The sequence below is a fragment of the Mesoplodon mirus genome, assembly GCF_964341445.2.
Source record: "Mesoplodon mirus genome assembly, chromosome: 12".
NCBI classification, from domain to species: Eukaryota; Metazoa; Chordata; class Mammalia; order Artiodactyla; family Ziphiidae; genus Mesoplodon; species Mesoplodon mirus.
Window position 1 is genome coordinate 47,417,434 of NC_138988.1, and position 21,346 is coordinate 47,438,779.

The window sequence follows — 21,346 nt, forward strand, 5'->3', positions numbered from 1 at the left end:
GCTAGGATAAACCTTAACAGGGAAAAATGGATGCATGATCACCAGAGGGTCTGCTAATAGTTATACAGAAAATTGTTAATGGTTCTAGAACTAGATGAAGCTTAAAATATAATTTTTAATGTCAGCTCTCTCCCTTTTACCAATCAGTTGCTAATTAGTACATTACTGTTTCCTCACTCTACGACACTGAGAGGTTGAAACCTGTTAGAATGAGTTTCTGTTTTACAGAAATAGAAATTGAAGATGGGAGGGCTATGCCCAGAAATTGTCAGAAGCTCTGGACTACCTCTTATTGGTAAAACAGGTAGACAAACATGAGTTTATTTGTAAGGTATTTAAGTTATGTTAGAATACTTATTCATTGTCAGTATCCACTGTGGGAGAAGTCCATATTAAAATCCAAAGTATTAGAAGCATACTAGAAATAATTCCCTAAGACTTGAACTGATGACCTTAGACATATATAATGGGTGAAATAGGTAAAACTTTTGAATTAGCCTGTAAGTATAGTTAGAGATCTGAGAACATCTGTAATAGTCAGTGCTGGACAGTTAATCTGTACTAGAATATAGGATTATGTTCAATCACATATGCTAAAATATCAGTCAAGTGATATTATACAGTGGATCATTGAGATTTTAAGAATCTGCCAAATATTCACGGGCATTACTATATAGCTGGGGAAGTGGGGACTAATGTGTTTGAAACAAAAATATGTAAACTGAGGTACAAGAACACTAGTAGTTTAGAAAAGAGGATTGAAAGGGCCTCTTGGAAAAGCCAAAATTTGTACTGATCCTTAATGGTTGGATTGATTTAGATTAACAAGTGGGGAGAAGGAAGAAAGTTTGGAGAGGTAGAAAATTAATGAAGAAAATATGGGCAGAAGGTAAAGGTAGCTATGAATATGGTTGTGCAGGGAAGATTATGACTTCTTCAGATAGAAGTAGGAGCCGTTCTCTTTTCCCACAGCACCTTTTGCTACCTCACTTATGGCACTGATTTCATGATGATATAATTTACATCTCTCACCTGCTAATACTATTGGACTTTTTTTTTTTTTTACTTTTCTTTTTTCTCTTTATTTCCAAATTTATTGAGACATTTGACATATTTGAGACATATTTGATATATAACTTATGTAAGTTTAGGGTGTACAATTTTTGATGATTTGATATATGTATATGTTGCAAAATAATTACCATAATAAGGTTAGCTGACACATTCATCTCTGTTCCTATGAGTTCTTTCTTTTAGATTCCACATATAAGTGAGATCATACACTATTTGTCTAGACAAAATGAAAAGGCAGCCTATGGAATGGGAGAAAGTATTTGCAAATCATGTATCTGATGAAGGATTAATATCCAAAATACATAAGGAATTCATACAACTTAATAGCAAAAAACCAAATAACATGATTACTTTTTTTTAATCTTCACATAGTTAGGAACTCAACAGATTGAGTCAGCGAACTAAGAGCCTTGTACAGGCCTGATTACACAACAGGAATCAGAAAATTTAACTTTAGCCAACAAAACATACACTAATCTAGTAGACCTTAATAATTTTGATAAAATATGTTTTATTTGCCCATTTTAATGTAAACACAGTTATTAGTCTTGTTTTATTTTCTTTGTAGATGCAACATTTAGTGAGTTCAGTGAAGTCTTGAGAGGAGAACATATTTTTTGTTACTGAATACAGGCTAATTTTCATGTTGGTACCCACCGATGTAAATACAGTTGCACAAGAATAATACTCTTGTGTATATTCTCTGTTTTTCTTTCTTTCCTTTTTGTTTCTGGTGTTATCCTCTATAATAAGTTGTTGGTTTAGAGTAGATATTTCAGACACTTTTCCATGGGAACAACATTTTCTGTGTGTGTGTGAGACAGATATTTAACTTTTGTGTACCATATCTTGTATTCCATGGTTCACATAAACTGTTGGACTTCTTGAGAGTGGTAAATGTCCATGTCTCATTTGCCTTTGTAAACCCAGTCACTCATACATTGAGGGAGGGGAGAGAATTAAGGTTTCAATTCCTACTATGTTGTAGGCTGTTTCTCAAGCATTGGAATGTATGTAAATGGAGACAGTGAATCCTTCTTTTCTCAAGCAGATAGATGTTTAAGAATAGTAAAAATAAGACTTGATAAGTAGGGTGATACCAGACTAAGGTTGGAAAATTAGGCATCAAAATTTGAACTTTGTATAGAATTGGTGCTGGTGATCAGTTTGGATCATTATACCACCTTTGCAACTTGGACTTAAATCCATGAAAAGCCATTGTACATTCTAGAGCTGGTAAATAATAAACTTCTAGGGGGAAAAATACCTAGCACCACTGTACAGAAAATAAAAGCCTATTACTTTTGCTCAGGCATTTGAGTCCCATTAGACCATGCCTAGCATGGATCTATCCTGGGTAAATTATATTGTCTCAAGAAATCCACCCCACTTACTTTCTCAGATCTTGGGGAATCAGTTTGTTCCCCAAGAGACTGGCCTCTGTCACCAGGTTTACAATACCAAATGACCAAAAAAAAAAACCCAAAAACAAAAACAAAAAATGGTTTCCAGCAAAAGTAAAGGTCATTCTCTTTCTTTCCCTCATATATTTAGACTCCTTGGCCTGTCTTTCAAGAAGCTCATCTTACTCCATTCTCCCTGTCCACTGAATATCTGAGACACTCTAACTATAATGCACAATTTTACACTTAATTGTAAGAACTGACATTTAGTGTCTACCCTGTGCTAGATACATTACTTATGCTATTTCATTAAGTAGAACAATTCTGAGATTGAAACTGACCCTATCTTTAAAATTGAGTCAAAGTCACTGACTTTCCAAAGGACACACAGTAAGTATCAGAGTTGAGATCTGGACACAGGGCAACCTGCTCCAAAGTCGACCTCCCCTCCCCAAAACAGCATGCTGGAAGAGTGGCACTTTGGTTCTTTACATGGCTTCAAATCCATTATTCTGTAGACTGCCACAGAACATTATTTACTTTTTGACCCCTTTCCTCTCTCATCTCGTCCTCCTCTTTATTTTTTTTATTAATTAATTCATTTATTTATTTATGGATGCGTTGGGTCTTCGTTGCTGCACGCGGGCTTTCTCTAGTTGTGGGGAGCAGGGGCTACTCTTCGTTGCGGTGCATGGGCTTCTCATTGCGGTGGCTTCTCTTGTTGCGCAGCACGGGCTCTAGGCACACGGGCATCGGTAGTTGTGATGCACAGGCTTAGTTGCTCCGCGGCATGTGGGATCTTCCCGGACCAGGGCTTGAACCTGTGTCCCATGCAATAGCAGGCGGATTCTCTACCACTGCACCACCAGGGAAGCCCTCATCCTTCTCTTTAAAGTAGCAGGTGGTGCAGTATGAAGACGCATCATTCTGATTTTTACTTTTTTCTCTTTTGGACCACATAAACCACTGTTTGTTTTGCTGAAATAAATGGTACTGTACTTGATGGAGTTATCGTTTCTAATATCAGGAGACTGAGCACCTCACATCCTGGCATCAGGCTTGGGAACCTCTGGCCCAGTGAATTGGATACTGTAATATTTCTGTTTTTGGCCACTGTTATCTACAGAGTAATTGCCCCAGTAAGTTTATGGTAGTCCTTTTCACAAACAATATGTGAATGTGTAAATAAGTGAACATTGACTGCATTCAGCTAGTTAGCATCTCAAAAGGAAGCAATAACATTCTGAATTTTTCTTGGGCATTCTGAATTTTTCTTAGGAATTTTTTCTGAATTTTTCTTGAGCAATAACATTCTGAATTTTTCTTGGGCAATAACATTCTCTTAGTTTTCACGCTTTTCCTGCTAATAATTATTCTAGAACTGTCGTCTTCAAACCTGTTTGTCAGTTACCCATACTAAAGATACATTTTACATTACAGTCTGGTACCTACCTATGAATATGTAAGACAATAGATTTATAAAAATAGTATTTCCCTTACTACATGTGGTCTAGTATCATATTTTGTATTTTATTCTGTTTTATTTAAAAATCCTGGTTGGAACCCATTAAATTACATCACCCCCTTGAAAAATGCTGTGTTAGAGGATAAACCTGATGTAATCTATGTAGTTCTTCAGAAGCCTCTCTTATTCTCCTCTCCTTTTTGCTCAGATCTTCTCTTTTGCTTCCCTGTATTCTGTAGCCTCACCCAAGTCTGTTTCTCTACTTTCCTCTTTCTACCCTTCATTTTTCCCCCTTTCTACTCCACTAATGCAAAGCTGTAATATATTTATGGGGGTTACAATTTTATTTTTCCTAATCTCGATGAATTTAAGTTTTTCCTATCTCTTTGTGTCTTGCAAATTCAAAACAAAACTAAATTACTTCTAACAAGAGTGGCATGTGCAATTTTACCTTCCTTGTAAGTTACTTATTCAAAGTAAAAAGTTTCTCACTCTTATGAACTATACCAGCAGTATTAAAAATACTATTGTAATACTTTGAAATTAAAGCAGTACACTTGCTATAGTTATTTACTTTTTTGGGTTTTGGCTTTTTTTTTTTTTTTAAGGAATAACCTTCTGTGTGTCTGGGCTGTACCTATTTGTAAATGTAACTTTCAGTATAATTAGAAACAGCCCTCAATTCTTCTCTATTTATTGAGTCAGTTAATCCTATTCATGCTATTACCTTGAATATCTCTCATGGTTTTTCCTTTCTCTCAATTCTCACTGCTACTATCTTATTCATATTTCTTCTAAATTATTGCAATTAGCTCCTGGTTAATCTTCCCAAACTCTCTTAGTATATCCTCCTCCACAGTAATATTTTGAAGTAGAAATTGATCTGCCAGTGACTGCTTAGAGTGCTCCGGTGGCTCTCAGCCACCTGAGGATAGAGTCTAAACTGATTGGCATGGCTTTTTATGGCTCTTTGGTGGATCTGCATCCATTCTCTCTTTGGCAGCTATGGGGTTGGTGGGGAGGAAAGTGTGGGGAGAGGCTAATAAAAGATAATCAGAGCAGGCAGCTCACTGTTTCCACGATATGTCATTATCTGAATCCTTTTGCATGTGTTTCTTTATCCAAAAGTTCCTTTCTTTATATTCATTTGTCCTCTAAATCACATCTGAGATACTATTCTAGGGATTTGTTCCAGTAGTTCTCTTGGCACAGATCTCAGCATATTATGTCTGTTTGTATGTGCACCTCCTCCTATGCTGGGAGTTTGTAGACAGGAGAGAGGCATCTTCATTTGCGTCTCCCTAGTGTCTGGCCAGGAGGATGTTAGGTGCTGAGTATATGGTTAGCAACTAGATGCACATGGACCTTGTTCTCACAGAGCTTTTAGTCTATCAAGGGCTGCAAATGATTAAGCAAATACAATAAAATATGATAGGAAAAGTGCAAGGTGTTGAAGGCTTCCTCGCCCTAGTAACATTTAAGTTGAACACTAAAGAATGAATAAGAACTAGGCAATAGGTGAAGAAAAGTGAGTAGAAAATTGAGAGGGAAGGAGTAGTCTATAGGTAGGCCTGCAGGGAAGAGCATGTTACAACTGAGAGACAGAAATAACATCCCATGGCTTAGTGTTTAGGTAGCAAGAAATGAAGCTACAGAATATTCAGAAAGCTCAGTCGTGCAGGGCTTTGTAAATAGGATGACCATAGAATTGATCTTCTGAATTGCAAAAATTTTGAGAGGGAAATGGGGGGGAGGTATTAATAATTAATATTCCAGGATAAGAGGCATACACAGATCATCCTAGACAAACTAGAATTCATGGTGAGTTTGAACTTTATCCTAAGAGCATATAGGGATTCACTGAAGGACTTTACTTCAAGTAGATAATTTGATCAGATTTACATTTTAAAAATCATCATAGCTCTGGTGTGGAGAATAAATTGGCAAGGAGCTATTGTCATAATTAGACCAAAGGACATGGTGACTTCAACCAGAAGTGGGAGTGGATTTGAGAGAGGTTTAGGAAGTGAAGATTGATTAATCAAATGGGAGCAAGGTCAGAGGTAGGAGTTAAGGATGATACCTGATTTCTCTTGTTTCAAAGAAGGGCATTACAATTCCGTGATGAAAACAGGCAGGATTGGGGAGGGATGCTGGTCATGAGGTCAAATTTAGACATGTTGAGTTGGAGAGACCTTTGAAATACTGAAATGGAGATATTCTAGTAGACAGATATGAGTCAAGAGGTATGAATTGGGGGAGGAGATTTGTATATATTTGTGTCTTGTTTGTAATTTTATTTTCCCATTTTTTTAAATTTATTTATTTTATATTTATTTTTGGCTGCGTTGGGTCTTCATTGCTGCACGAAGGCTTTTCTCTAGTTGCGGCGAGCGGGGGCTACTCTTCGTTGTGTTGTGTGGGCTTCTCATTGCAGTGGCTTCTCTTGTTGCGGAGCATGGGCTCTAGGCACGCGGGCTTCAGTAGTTGTGGCACATGGGCTCAGTACTTGTGGCTTGCAGGCTCTAGAGCGCAGGCTCAGTAGTTGTGGCGCATGGGCTCTGTTGTTCCACGGCATGTGGGATCTTCCCGGACCAGGGCTCGAACCCGTGTCCCCTGCATTGGCAGACAGATTCCTTTTTTTTTGTTATATACACAAGTTTTTTAAAATGATAAGGTAATTTAAAGCAGAAAATCAAAGACAATACTATTTTCAGAGAAAATTTTTTTAAAAAGCAGAATTAAGGTTCTGAATAATTGAGGTAACATTGAAACTTGGAAGGAAAATCCCTCTCACAAAGTATATCATATAATTTTAAAAGCCATTGGTTTTCATACATGTGTCTATAAACTTAAAGTTATATAAATGCACTTACTTTTTTTCTTAACATCTTTATTGGAGTATAATTGCTTTACAATGTTGTGTTAATTTCTGCTGTATAACAAAGTGAATCAGCTATACATATACATATATCCCCTCTCCTCCCTCTTGTGTCTCCCTCCCACCCTCCCTATCCCACCCCTCTAGGTGGTCACAAAGCACTGAGTTGGTCTCCTGTGCTATGCGGCTGCTTCCCACTAGCTATCTATTTTACGTTTGGTAGTGTATATATGTCCATGCCACTCTCTCACTTCATCCCAGCTTACCCTTCCCCCTCCCCATGTCCTCAAGTCCATTATCTATGTCTGCATCTTTATTCTTGTCCAGGCAAGCGGAGTCTTAACCACTGCGCCCCCAGGGAAGTCCTATTATATTTTATTCTGTGTACTTTTATATACTTTTGTCCAAGGTTTTTTTTTTGTTTTTTTTTTTGCGGTACGCGGGCCTCTCACTGTTGTGGCCTCTCCCGTTGCGGAGCACAGGCTCCGGACACGCAGGCCCAGCAGCCATGGCTCACGGGCCCAGCCGCTCCGTGCCATGTGGGATCTTCCCGGACTGGGGCATGAACCCGTGTCCCCTGCATCGGCAGGCGGGCTCTCAACCACTGCGCCACCAGGGAAGCCCATGTCCAAGGTTTTAAAAATGGAATAGTGTTTGGCCATTTGTTTTTGAGTGGCTCCTATAGCTGTAGTTTTCATTTGTTGAGCCTATGCCATTGGCTTTAAGGACATTTTATCTTATTTAATCCTCTCAATAACCTCGTGGGTAGGTGGTATTCTCATTTTACAGATATGGTTAGACTCAAAGAATTTAAATAATTTTGCCACGGTTGACATAGTAAGTGGCAGAACAATATCTGAACCCAGGTTGGTTTAACTCTGATCTCCATAGCTTTTACCTTTAGACCTTAGGTTGTCTTCAGAGACTACAAAAAGAGATTCAAACTGCTTTCACACTCTTCCTTTTACATCGACGGTAAGACATACATACACATGCTTAAGAGTAGGAGGTAAACGTTATCTTGCATTGGTGTAATACTTTAAAAATGTTTTAAATGCTTGGTGTATGTCATCAGTTCTCTCTGAGTAACAAAGTTTGAGTGGCAGCGCTCCCTAACAATTGTGGCAAATGTGATTAAAGAACCAAATGCAGAATCTGCTTGGGTGTGCTATCCCAGAATAGTACTCTGACCTTGGAGGACTTGAGCTGATGTTCACCAGCTGCTAAAGCTAGTATTGTGTAATGTTTAGAGGAGTGGATAGTTCTGCTAGAATATGTTATAATGTGTACTCTGTTTGCTTTATAATAGAGAACTCCCTGTACTGGATCCTGAATTGATGAAGTCAGAGGTCTGTGCTTCCTTGTCAGCAGGTAAAATTTGACATTTTCAGAATGTGTAATATTGAAGTATTTTTATATCTCTATTTAGGCATAGTCAGAATGAATTCATTAAAATAGGAAACTTTTCATTTTAGAGTCTGTCAACCACGTTTTACAGTTTGTCAGTTTTCCTCAGTTTTGCCTGGTTGGCAGATCAGATTTTGAGAAATTTTCCAGTTGATTATTTAATAAATAACTTTGTTAGGCTTTATCTACAAAAGATAATTGACCTTAGCAATTTTTGTAGTCTCATTTTTGAAATTGAAATATATATTTAAGCTTTACCACATTTTAAATCTGAGTCCTTTTTAATATTTTTTAATAATAGCTAATCCTAAGTTTAAATAGCTGAATCTTTACAGGAAATAATTTGAAAGTAATTTCAAACACTTTCAAGTTTTAAAAATATATTGAAAAATAGCTGGACATGATCAAGAAAGATTCTTAAATTTATCTTTATGTCTCAATTTTGTCTTACTGCCAATTCTTTTTATACCATGTAATGGAGTTATTTTGATAGAGAGGGAGGAATAAATGTATAATTTGCTGAAAATGCTGCTTCATATTTGTCACATTGGACTTTAAAAGAGTCTCTGAATTCTAACTCGTTTTTAGAACAATCTTTAAATGACTTGGTTATTTTGTCATTTAAAGTTTCTACAGTTGAATATTATTTCTTTTCAGCAAGTGAGATAAAACATGATTCCAAAGGTGCAAACATTTCCTTAGGTGAAGTTACTAATGAGACTTCTTCAAATGAAAAACTGGGAGACGTCAGTGAACACACAAAAAGTTCAGACTTGGTTGAAAAGGTACTAGAGAATCTTTTGCATTTTCTTATTTCTTGGTCCAGATAGTGGTAAATACAGAAGTCCATCTTAGCCATGCTGTCAGGTGACAAGGGAATGGCCTTTTTGTTGAGTAAAAGAGTCACGTCATTCTGGCCATGGGACATACTGCTTGATGCTTGCCATAAGCACAGTATTAATAGAGTTTCACTTGTCTGGGAAAATGGGGTGTGCTGTTTAATTATATATTTAGCTTTTTAGAATCCCAAAGTTCTTCTCAAACCTATGTAAATCTTTCTAAATTGTTACATATCTTCCTGCCTCACTAAGTACAAAGTACTGAATATCATTTGAACTTCTTTGAAATTTTAGAATATCATAGTGCCCGAGTGCTATGAATGCAAGCATCAGTTATTCGACCACAGATGTAGAAGGCATAGGAATCGGAGCTAAACCTAACTTGATGTTGGAACATACCACTGGTGTATGATATGGAGAAAATTTGGGGTATCAGTTATCTGCCAGATAATGTGTATGATTGTCTTAACCTTTTGAATAATTGAATTGACTCCTAGACAACTATTTCATGTTTCTTTCTCCTTATTCCTCCTCATTTGTCCTCATAGCTAACAACCTTGTTTCCTACTTTACCAAGAAAATTGAAATAATTGGAAAAGAACTTCCTAAGTTCCTACCAATACATTAGGCCACCTACCTGCACCTGTTCCCAAAACTCCAGCTTCACTTCTATTACACTGGATGAACAGGCCAAGGCTATTCCCTTCACCTGTGTGCTAGAATCCATCTCTTCCCTCTCTTAAAATACTACTCCAGTAATTCTCCTTTCATTACTGGATCATTCTCTTCAACATAAGCATGCTTGTCTCCCATCTTCAAACAAAACCAAAAATACACTTTCATGGTCCCATTTTCCTTTTCACCTGTCGTCCTATTTCTCCAAAGACTTGTCTAGACCCTCTATCCCCAGTTTCTCTCCTCCAGTTCCAAAGATACTCACCTTCACCTCCACCAAAACTACCTGTCTTAAACTCTCCAGTGACCTGCTCGTTGCTGAATCTAATAGACATAGTTCAGTCTTAATCTTACTTAACCTATCACCAGTATTTAACAGTTGATCACGCTTTCCTTGAAACATTTTTTTCACATGGCTTTCAGGTTAAACATGCATGCCTAGTGTCCTGTCTGTCTGCAACTTCCCAGTTGGTTTCGCTGGTCTCTTCTGATCTCCCTGACCTCTACATGTTGGAGCGACCCAGTGCCTAGACCAGGAGTCTGTTCTTTTTTCCTATCTAGATTTGCTCCTTAGATGGTCTCATCCAACCTCATTGCATTGAATGCCATCTGTGTGCTAAGACTCTCAAACTGATATCTCCAGCTTGAACTTTGTCTCTGAGCTGCAGACCTTTCTATCTAGTTGCCTACTTGATTTTTCCACTTGGATGTCCAATTACACTTCTCAAACTTAACGTGTTCAAAACTGACCTGTTAGATGTCCCCTACCCTACCACAAACCAGCCATTTCTGTAATTTTCCCCTTTTCTATTAAAGGCAACTGTATCCTTTATAAGTTATTTAGGCTCAAAAACCTTGGATTTCCTTACTTTCTTTTTCTCTCACTCCATATCCAGACTGTAAGGAAATCCTGCTGGCCTTAGCTTCAGATGATGTCTGGAAATTATTCACTTTTCATCACTCCCACACATACCACACAGGCCCAGGCCCCGCCTAATATCATCTCCTGCCTGAATTACTGCAGTGGTCTCCTAACATTTCTCCAGCTTCTGATATTGTCCTCTTGTAGTTTATTCTCAACATAGCATAAATTCGATCATGTTATTCTTCTGCTTCAAACTCTCCAGTGGCTTTTAATATTCAGATTCCTTACTGTGACCTACATGGCCCTTTATCTGTTCCCCCTACCCCTCCCCTACGTTGTTACCTCTCTGATCTCTTTGACTACTCTCCTTATCCATTTTACTCTGACCACATTAGCCTCCTTGCTGTTCTTGGAACAAACCAGGCTTTCTCCCACTTCACGGCCTTTGCCCTTGCCATTTTATCTCCTAAAAAAAAAAAAAAAAAAAAAAAGGTATAGTTTACTTTCTTATTTCCTTCACATCTTTACTCAAATTTCATGTTTTCAGAGAGACCTCCCCTAGCCATCCAACCTAAAATTCCAGTATTCTCCGTTCTGTCAACATTTCATATCCCCCTTTCTTGTACTTATCATGATATAATATACTTTACATTTACTTATTTATGTTTACCTCCGTCTCTTCCTGCTAGAATGAAACTCCATGAAGGCAAAGATTTTTGTCCATTTTGCTCACAAATGAATCTTTAGCACCTAGAGCAGTGGCTGATACAGAGTAATAACACAAATGATTGGGTTTTTTTGGCCGCCCCGCATGGCATGCAGGATATTAGTTCCCCGACCAGGGATCAAACCTGTGTGCCCTTCAATGGAAGTGCAGAATCAACCACTGGACTGCCAGGGAAATCCCAAATGGTTGTTGAATGAATATTGAATGTGAACCTCATTTGAAAATAGTCTTTAGGGACTTCCCTGGAGGTCCAGTGGTTAAGACTTCACCTTCCAATGCAGGGGGTGCAGGTTCGATCCCTGGTTGGGGAGCTAAGATCCCACATGCCTCGGGGCCAAAAAATCAAAACATAAAACAGAAGCAGTATTGTAACAAATTCAATAAAGACTTTAAAAAATGATCCACATAAAAAAATAAATAGTCTTTAAGTGTTAGAAGTGTCCTGTAGCATGAATAAAAATATCACAAAGTACTTGCTTAATGGTTTGATGATAACAGCCACTGTGTATTGAACCTTTATTAAATGCCAGCCAGCCAGTGCTAGAGACTTAGCACTGGTTATATCTTATCCCTATGATACAAGGAGGTGCTGTTCAGGAGTTCCCAAAACCACCCTCAGGTTCAATGATTTGCTAGAAGAACTCACAGAGGTCAGCAAAGCTGTTATTGTAACTCAAGGTTACAGTTTATTTCAGTGAAAGAATACAGATTAAAGTCAGCAAAAGAAAGAGTCACGTAGGGCAGAGCACAGGAGAAACTGAGTACAAGCTTCCAGTTTTTCTCTCCCAATAGAGTCACGTGGACACTGCTTGCTTCTCCCAGGAGTGATGTATGACAAAAACAGAATATTGCCAGCCAGGGACTTGCCTGAAGCTTGGTCAGGGTTTTTGTTGGGGTCAGTCACATAAGCATGGTTGACCACGTGCGTAGCTGACCTTAGTCACTCAGTCTCCATCTAGTCCCTCCAGAGGTCAAGCTAATACCACATGGCTGAAGGACCCCGTCATAAATCACAAAGACTTTCTGGAGTGGCCCAAGGCCTCTTCCATAAATTACACTGTTAGCTTACATTATCTGTTGTGATCCCAGACACCCAGGTAAACAAAGACACACAGTTAGGCAGCATGTTCCAAGGGCTTAGAAGTTACCTTCTAGGAGCAGGTCACAGGCCAGGCCTTTAACATATGGCATATGGACAACCCAGATTTACTGAGTTAATCCTTTACTGCACATGAAGTGTGTACTGCTATTTCCCTTTGCAGATGAAAAAACTGAGACTTAGGATCTTGTCTAGGGTCACACAGTAGAATCCCTTGATTTCTGTAGCAGGGGTCAGCAAACCTTTTCTTTAAGACTAGATAGTAAAAATACTTGTCTGGCTTTGTGGGCCATATGGTTGCTGTCCTAGCTACTCAGCTCTGTTATTGTAAGGAGAAAGAAGCCATAGACAATATGTAAACAAATGTCAATTGCTGTGTTCAAATAAAACTTTATTTACAAAAACAGGCAGCCTGCAGGCTATAGCTTGCCAGCCTTTGCTCTAAAGCATTAAAAAATAAACAGTTTGTACTCTATTCTACTTAAAGCAGAAGAGAAGACTTTTTGCTTTCAATTCTGCAAGGATAGATTTTAAGAGATGTTTGCCAGAATTCACTGAGTTCTTAACACTGAATATTTAAAGATGTAGACTATTTTCAATATTAGCTCTTTTAAAAATAATTCCCAAAATCCTTTATCTGCTTCCTAGTGTGGTACTACTTTTTGGATTTGTTTAAGGGAAGGGGAATGATACTTTTATCTTTCTGATACGTGGTAAGCTTCAAAGTAGCAACTCTTTAGAAAATATTGATACATGACCCTGTCAATAATATTTGTCATTAAAATATCTGGCCCCAAAATTTGGGAATCAACAAACTTTATCCATCTCTCACCTTATATTTTATGAACTTTAGAGGGTAAATAGGTTAATTTATTAGACATATGTCTAGCATACCACTTTTCTGCTTTTATGTATGGTTTTCTGTGAATTTTTAGAAATGCTTCCTTACTGATCTTTTACATATATATATATTTCTGTCTTTTCCACAGATCTTGTTTTTTCTTTCTCTTGTATATCAGTTATACCCAGAATCCATATATAACAATTTTTAGATTTACCATGGTAGTAGTTGCTTAATGATTCTAGTTTTGAGCCCCAGATAGTTGAAATGCTAGTGTACTTTTTAATTTTTATTTTGAAACAATTGTAAATTCACAGAAAGTTGAAAAGTAGTTTTCCTCCGTGATTACATCTTTTTTTTTTTTTTTTTTTTTGCGGTACGCGGGCTTCTCACTGTTGTGGCCTCTCCCATTGCGGAGCACAGCCTCCAGACGCGCAGGCTCAGCGGCCATAGCTCACGGACCCAGCCGCTCCGCGGCATGTGGGATCTTCCCGGTCCGGGGCACGAACCCGTGTGCCCTGCATCGGCAGGCAGACTCTCAACCACTGCGCCACCAGGGAAGCCCCATGATTACATCTTAAAGCACAATATCAGAAGCAGAAATTTGGTATTAGTATAATGAGTGTATGTAGTTCTGTGTATATTATCAAGTGTTCAGATTTTTGTAGCCACCACTGCAATCAAGATAATTATGCCATCACTACAAAGATATTCCTTATGCTACCCCTTTGTCACACATCCCTCCCTACCCCTAACTTCTGTAACCTTAGTAACCATTAATATGTTTTCCATCTCTGTAACTTTGGTATTTTGAAATAAATGCCCAGGTTTGCAGTTGCTGGGCTGTCTGGCAATTGCATGCTTAGGTTTTAACTTGGGTGGACTTGGCCTCCAGGTTACTCCCCTGCAGTAGTAGGCAGTTGAAATGTTTATTCAGTTCATTTAGTGTCATCTGGGTTGTTTGGAGTCTACCTTACAAAGGTGTAGTTCAAGGGTCAGCTAGAGATTTGGACCAAGTTTAAAGCAGATTTGGGGGCTTTCTCTCTTAGGCTCTCCCGTTTCCAGGATTCCCAGCCTCACTTCCCAGTTTCTGACTTTGCCCTGTACTCTGTCTTCTGGTTCTTTGTGTCAGTATTGCAGATGTTTAGCCTTCGCCAGTGGTTCCAGCCAATTAAGGCGTCTCTTTAAGAATAAATCCAGGGCTTCCCTGGTGGCGCAGTGGTTGAGAGTCCACCTGCCAGTGCAGGGGACACGGGCTCGTGCCCTGGTCCGGGAAGATCCCACATGCCGCGGAGCGGCTGGGCCCATGAGCCATGGCCGCTGAGCCTGCGCGTCCAGAGCCTGTGCTCCGCAATGGGAGAGGCCACAACAGTGAGAGGCCCGCGTACTGCAAAAAAAAAAAAAAAAAAAAAAAGAATAAATCCATAAAAACAGGACTGTTACCCAGTGTCATTCCCTCTTTCCCCCCAGATTCTGCCTACTTTTCATATCTCTCGTGTTTTCAGGCAGAGTTTCTTTTTATAGCTCATCTGAGAGTTATAATTGTTACCTGAAGAAGGATTAGCACAATAAGAGATACTTATTTGCCATTTCTCAAACTGGACCTACTGTGTATTCTTTTTAATTTTATACAAATGACAGCTTATCATTCTTTGTCTTTTTTTAACTTAATGTATAATGGAGATTGTTTCCTTTCCATATATGTAATGATACTTTGTTTTTACAATTATATAATTATCCACTATATGGGTATACTCTATTCAACAAGTTACACTGTTGATGGACACTTGGTTTGTTCCCATTTTTTGCTATTTTAACATTGTTGCATTATGCATCCTTGAGCATAAGGCATTTTGCATATGTGCAAGCATTTTTGGATTAATTCTTAGAAGTAGAATTTTCAGATTGCCCTACATAGAGATTGCTTTGATTTATGCTTCCATCAACATTGTATGGGAATGACAGTTTTCTCCCCCACACACTCACCAACTCAGTATTAAAATTTTTTTATTTTTGTCCATCTGTACATTTTTACAAATGACTTTTCATTTGCTTTTCTCTTATGCGTCTAGTTAAGCATCTTTTAGTATGTGTAAAAGCCATTTACATTTTCTTCTGTGAACTTCTTTTTTACATCCTTTGCCCATTTTTCTTTTGGGATTTTGATCTTTTTTTATTTGCAGGAACTTTTCATATATTAAGCATATTTGTTCTTTGTCATATGTTGCCATACTTTTTCCTGTTTTTTCATTTGTGTTTGATTTGGTTTAGGAGCGTTTTACCTTGAAGGAGCTTTTTATTTTTATTTAGTCAAATGTATGTGTTTTTTTTTGTTTTGTTGTTGTTGTTTTAATTTATTTTTTTATTTATTTATTTTTGGCTGTGTTGCGTCTTCGTTTCTGTGTGAGGGCTTTCTCTAGTTGCGGCGAGCGGGGGCCACTCTTCATCACGGTGCCCAGGCCTCTCACTGTTGCGGCCTCTCCTGTTGCGGAGCACAGGCTCCAGACGCGCAGGCTCAGTAGCTGTGGCTCACGGTCCTAGCTGCTCCCCAGCATGTGGGATATTCCCAGACCAGGGCTCGAACCCGTGTCCCCTGCATTATCAGGCAGATTCTCAACCACTGTGCCACCAGGGAGGCCCCTCAAATGTATGTTTTATTTCATGATATTTGAGTTACGAGTTGTATTTAGAGAAACCCTTCCCCGTTTCTGGATTAAAGATGTTCACCTGTATCTTTTTCTAGTGCTTTTTTGGTGTTATTTATTATGTTTAGATTTTTTATCAATATAAATTTAAATTTTATCTTGGAAGAAAAAAAGTAGAAATGATGTAACCTTTCTGTTCTTATTTTGACAGATGACTTTTGTCATCTTAGCATATGAAAATATTTTAAATGTTTGTATTCAAACCTACCGATACCGTAATTCATGGTTTCTGCCTTTGGTGTCAGCTTAGGCTTTCTCCAGCCTCCAAATTATATAACTACTCACGTTTATTTTATTTTTGATACTTTCAGTATTTTTTATATTTAAAGCTTTAATGAACCTAAAGTATTTTGGCATATGGTGAATTGGTACCAAGCTTTTTTCCATCCAGTCAGCTAGCCTGTTGTTCTGTTACTATTTATTGAATCATTTCCTCACAAATTTCAAATGCCATCTTTAATAGTTTCAATTTTTATGTATAGAATGATTCTTTTACTTGTCTTTTATTTCATTAATTGCTCAGGTCCTGTACCAATTCCATACTGTCAATTACTTGAAAAATAAAAACAGAAAGGCTTGCTTTAAAAGATACTAACATGTATTATAAATCTAAAATATTTTTGCCTATTCTTATATTCTTCTAAGAGCTTTAAACACACATTGTAAAGTAATTTTTTAAATGTATAAATCAATTTGCAGGCAATTAACATTTTTTACCTTTAACATTCTCATCTAGGAACATGGTGTATCTTTCTATTTGCTAGTGTTTCGCGTTACTCAGTTGATTTTTATAGTTACAATAGTATATATAGTGTGTACCATTATTGTAAAATATGATTGTGTACTTCAAAAAGACTAGAAAGATACAAAGTAGGATATTAAGTGGTTATCTCTGGCTGCCCAAATGATGGGTGAATTGGGGTGTTTATTTTCTTGGTGTCTGTTTTTTCAAAGGTCTAATATGTATAATTTTCTTATAATTAGAGAATCACAATTCCCAAAACACTAATTACTAATTGTAAAGTGCTTTAAGTGTAGCAATGTTTTAAATACATATAAATATTTCTAATGAAAAATACATTTATGTTGGTAAATACCACCTAAAAATAAAAATCACTCAAAGCTGTTTTTTTCTGAATAAAAAGAAATATAACTTTAATTATCCAAAATAATTTGAAATGGTGGCTTGTATAATTAAAGGTGACATCAAAAACTGGGAAAAGTGTATTGATTTATATTAGTTTTTCTCAACAGCAGAAATTTTAAAATCAGTGTTCGTAATTTAAATAATGTAGAGTAGAATTATTTTCCTGCTTGACCATAAGCTAGTCGTTTAATTAACATCTAGTACATTCTGATCTGGTAAGCCTCATAGCCTAATATGGAATGCAGAGACTTATACTATTTAACTATAATCTCTTCACAGTGTAGATTTTTGGACAAGGTGACTATTCAAGAAGAAAAAGAAGATATTTATGAAGTTTGCAAAAGGTCTGTAACATAACTTTTAATTACATAATGTTAAAATAGTCATTCATGTAATTTGTATCTTGAGCATATTTTTCATTCTCCCCTGTATATACTTGGGCTACTATGCCATAAACAATACATGGGTATTATTTAATTAATGTGTCAGGTGTATACACATGTCAGGGATATTGTAAGTTACCTTAAAGCTATCACTAAGTGTTTGGAGCCATTAAAATATTTTTTGAGGGAGGAATGAGGAATAGTGATAAAATAAAAGAAAAAAAGATATGTATGTGACTTCTATGAAGGTAAGACTAGCTGAAATCAGATGAACATTGCAATTTGCAGGTATCTTCTATGTCTGCAGCGATTAGTACTGAGAGCTACAGTACACTCACTGGAACATATACAGATACCAAATTTAGATTTAGAGGACAACTTGGAGGTCATTTGATCCCCCCCACACACCTGTTTTGCTGTTGAGGCAAGGCACAATCAGGTCAGGTGACAAATATGTTCAAGTTCTTTAATGTTAAGACAGTGTTTTTCAAAGTGTGGTCCTTGGAGCAGCTGCATCATGTGGGAACTTGTCAGAAATGTAAATTACTTGTTCCCACCCCTAACCTACTGAATCAGAAACTCTGGGAATGGGGCCCATCAGTCGTGTTTCAACAAGGTCACCAACTAATCCTGCTACATGTTCAAGTTTGAGAACCATTACGTTAAAGAAAAGCCTAGGTAAGAATTAGATTGGCATAGAAGGCTGTATGGTTCATGCCCACTTGAAGATCTTAAAAAGAAAATGTGACAAGGTTAACTTTTTTTTTCCTATTAAAAACATTTTGCTTACAAGCTAAATAGTTGCAACCTGCAGAGTTTTGTCATCACCTTGGCTCTGCCGTAATGACCAGGAATGTGACATTGGGTAAGTCACCACATTACCCTGGATTTCATTACCCAATCAAAATAAAAGAATTTTTCTAGATAATCTTTTCCATCTATAAAATTCTATAATTCATATTTGTTTGTGTTATGTTACTGCTTTTATTTTGTTTTATTTGGGGGGGGTATGATAATTGCACATATCAATGATATCCCAAGTTGGGGAGAGAAGCAAATATTTTTATTTTGTGTGAAATTATTGAACTCCCATCAGTGCTACTAGGTTTCAACTGTTATAAGCATTGGCCCCTTTTCTTACTATTTTTACTCTCCGCTGGCCAAGGGGACCCCAGCTGAAAAAGCTTTATTAGAATGTGTTTAAGGTAAAATACTGTAGTATCTGAATGAGGGTATAAGTCTTTCTCCAAAAAAGTAAATTCATTTATATCTGACAGCTCTGAGGTACTTTCCACCCTCCCCCTTGCTTAAGTTATTTATTTTTCTAGGTAAGTGACCTCCAAATTAAGGGGTTTTTTTTAATTGGCTATATAGGATCTCACGTATTAGAACACAGTCAGAGCTGTTTAAATCAGTAGCCTAGAACAATACATTTCTTATACCTTCTTCCCAAAGGAAGGTCTCAAGTACATGTATAAATTTATTATATATACATGTCCTGAAGAATAACTTACAATTCATTTATTTTATTGCACTATTAATAGAATCATTGCATGATCTTTTCTGGATTTGGATGCAAGTCCAGTTCCTCCTCAAACCTTTTGTCTGACATGATAAGAAATACTTGGCTCTAGTTTTAACCCCACCACCCCACTTCTACCCATACCCTAGCCATTTAACAAGTATCATTCTTCTAGTTAAGAAGGCAGGAACAACCTATTGAAAATACTGAAGAATCATAGTATATGATGGTAGTACACAGCATAGTATGTAGACTACATCAATACTGTCATTAGGATGTGTTTCTACTTATTTGATTCTCATTACTTTATGTTTTTAGAATAAATTTAAATTCTGATTTTGGTTTTTCTGCTCACACAGCAACGATTCTAAAAATACAGAGAATGTGGTTGGTGAATGTCAGTTGGCAGCGCTGGGCCCCAAACCTCTGTGCTTATCAGTGCCAGTGCCACCTTTGAATCTAAGTGATCATCAGGAAGACACATTACTGAAGCCCTGGACGAATGGTACAATTTTCTAAGTAAAATTCTGTTGGCTTTTGATAATATAGAAATGATACAGGAGATTTTTTTTAACAAAAAAGTTAAGAAAAAAATTGAGGGAATTCCCTGGTGGCAGTCCAGTGGTTAGGACTCTGCACATCCACTGCAGGGGGCATGAGTTCAATCCCTGGTCAGTGAACTAAGATCCCGCAAGCTGTGTGGCAGGGCCCCCAAAAAAAAGAAAAGAAGAAAATTGAAACAAGTATAGGATATGCTAAGATTAGAAGGTTTGTGTACATTTAGTTAGTACTTTTGATGGAACAACTTCTGAGATATCCATATTTATGTGATAGTGGTAGTATAGGTAAAGTATAGTCTATACCTAAAATATTCATATTTTAAGTGAGTGTTTTAGAAATTTAGAATATAGTTTAGAATTTGTGTCTTTTTTTGATAATTCATAATGCTGTGAAAAAATAAACTAGATTGAAGAATTAATTTAGAAACAACAAAATCCTCTTGTGTATGTAGCTCACACCTAACTCTTCTGGACCTCCCATTACTGACTTCATGCTGCCTGGTGTTGTGTACTATAGCAGCAAGCCCATGATGATCACATGTTTTATCTTAAAAAGCTTTACAGGTTTCATAATGAAAAGTACTGCAAAGCTATGCAACAAAAACATCAGCTTGTCCCAAATTATATCTGGATGCTGCCAAAATGAAAAATGAAATTACTTAAGATAAAAACATTTTTGTGTTATCTTTAGAAAAAATAATTTTTAAATGTCCTAATTCTCATTTTAAAAGACTAACATTAAGGGATAATGATCCCTGGTATAATAGTCAGCTCGGGCTGCCATAACAAAATGCCACAGACTGGGTGGCTTAAACAACAGATATGCATTTCACACAGTTCTGGAAGCTAGAAGTCCAAGATCAAGTTTCTGGTAGAGTTCAGTTTCTGGCTGTCTTCCTGGCTTACAGACGGCAGCCTTTTCACTAAGTCCTCACATGGCCTTTCCTTGGTGCATGTGCATGCGGGTGGTGGGGGGGAGGGAGAGAGAGAGAGAGAGAGAGAGAGAGAGAGAGAGAGAGCTTTCTGGTGTCTGTTATAAAGACATTGATTCTGTCAGATCAGGGCCTCATTTTTACAACCCCGTTTAGCCTTAATTACTTCTGCAAAAGGCCCTAACTCCAAATACAGTCACTTTGGGGGTTAAGGCTTCAATATATGAATTGGGGGAAGACACAGTCGGTCCATAGCACCTGGGTTTGTCAGTAGTTTTCTTCCCTAAGAAAGGTTTATTGTGTGTAATATTTGTCTGTTTAACTTACGATCATTTGAATATATACTCAATTCTGCTGTGTAAGGCTTTTAAGAAAGCATCTTTAGCTTATAATGAATTTAAAATGTTAAGTTCAGATCTAGACATCCTTAAGGAACACCTAAGATGTAAATTACTATATATCTCACAGGAACATACCACAGCAGCAGACCTTGAACGGAGCACAAGAGGTCCAAAGTGAAATGTTAAAGCAGATAGTAGTAATCATCTGTTTGATTGTTATGAAAGGAATAAGTTGTAACATATTGGAATGTAATGTCATTCTTAATCATTTCTAGATTTCAGATTTCCAGAAAAACATTCTCTTCTAAAACCGCATGATCCTGAAATTTGTGAAATATTTAAGAGGGAAAAAAATGTAGGGGTAAGTGCCCCATTAAAAAAAATAATAATCTTATAAGCTTGTACTTTGGGGCTTTCTGATTAATTTCCCTATCATCATTTAAGCAGTTCTGGATATTTTATGGATTTTAAATGGGGGTT

General features: G+C 37.3%; 1 protein-coding gene across 1 annotated transcript in view; it reads left to right on the plus strand.

Moving 5' to 3' along the window:
* TOPAZ1 (testis and ovary specific TOPAZ 1) overlaps positions 1–21,346 on the plus strand; it is a gene marked incomplete at both ends in the record, with an annotated part of 68,068 nt that overhangs the window by 6,375 nt on the left and 40,347 nt on the right. Inside the window, 5 exon segments of the mRNA XM_082637709.1 lie at positions 8,133–8,194; positions 8,888–9,015; positions 17,408–17,472; positions 19,393–19,538; positions 21,142–21,227. Of these exon segments, the coding sequence (XP_082493835.1) occupies positions 8,133–8,194; positions 8,888–9,015; positions 17,408–17,472; positions 19,393–19,538; positions 21,142–21,227 (487 nt within the window).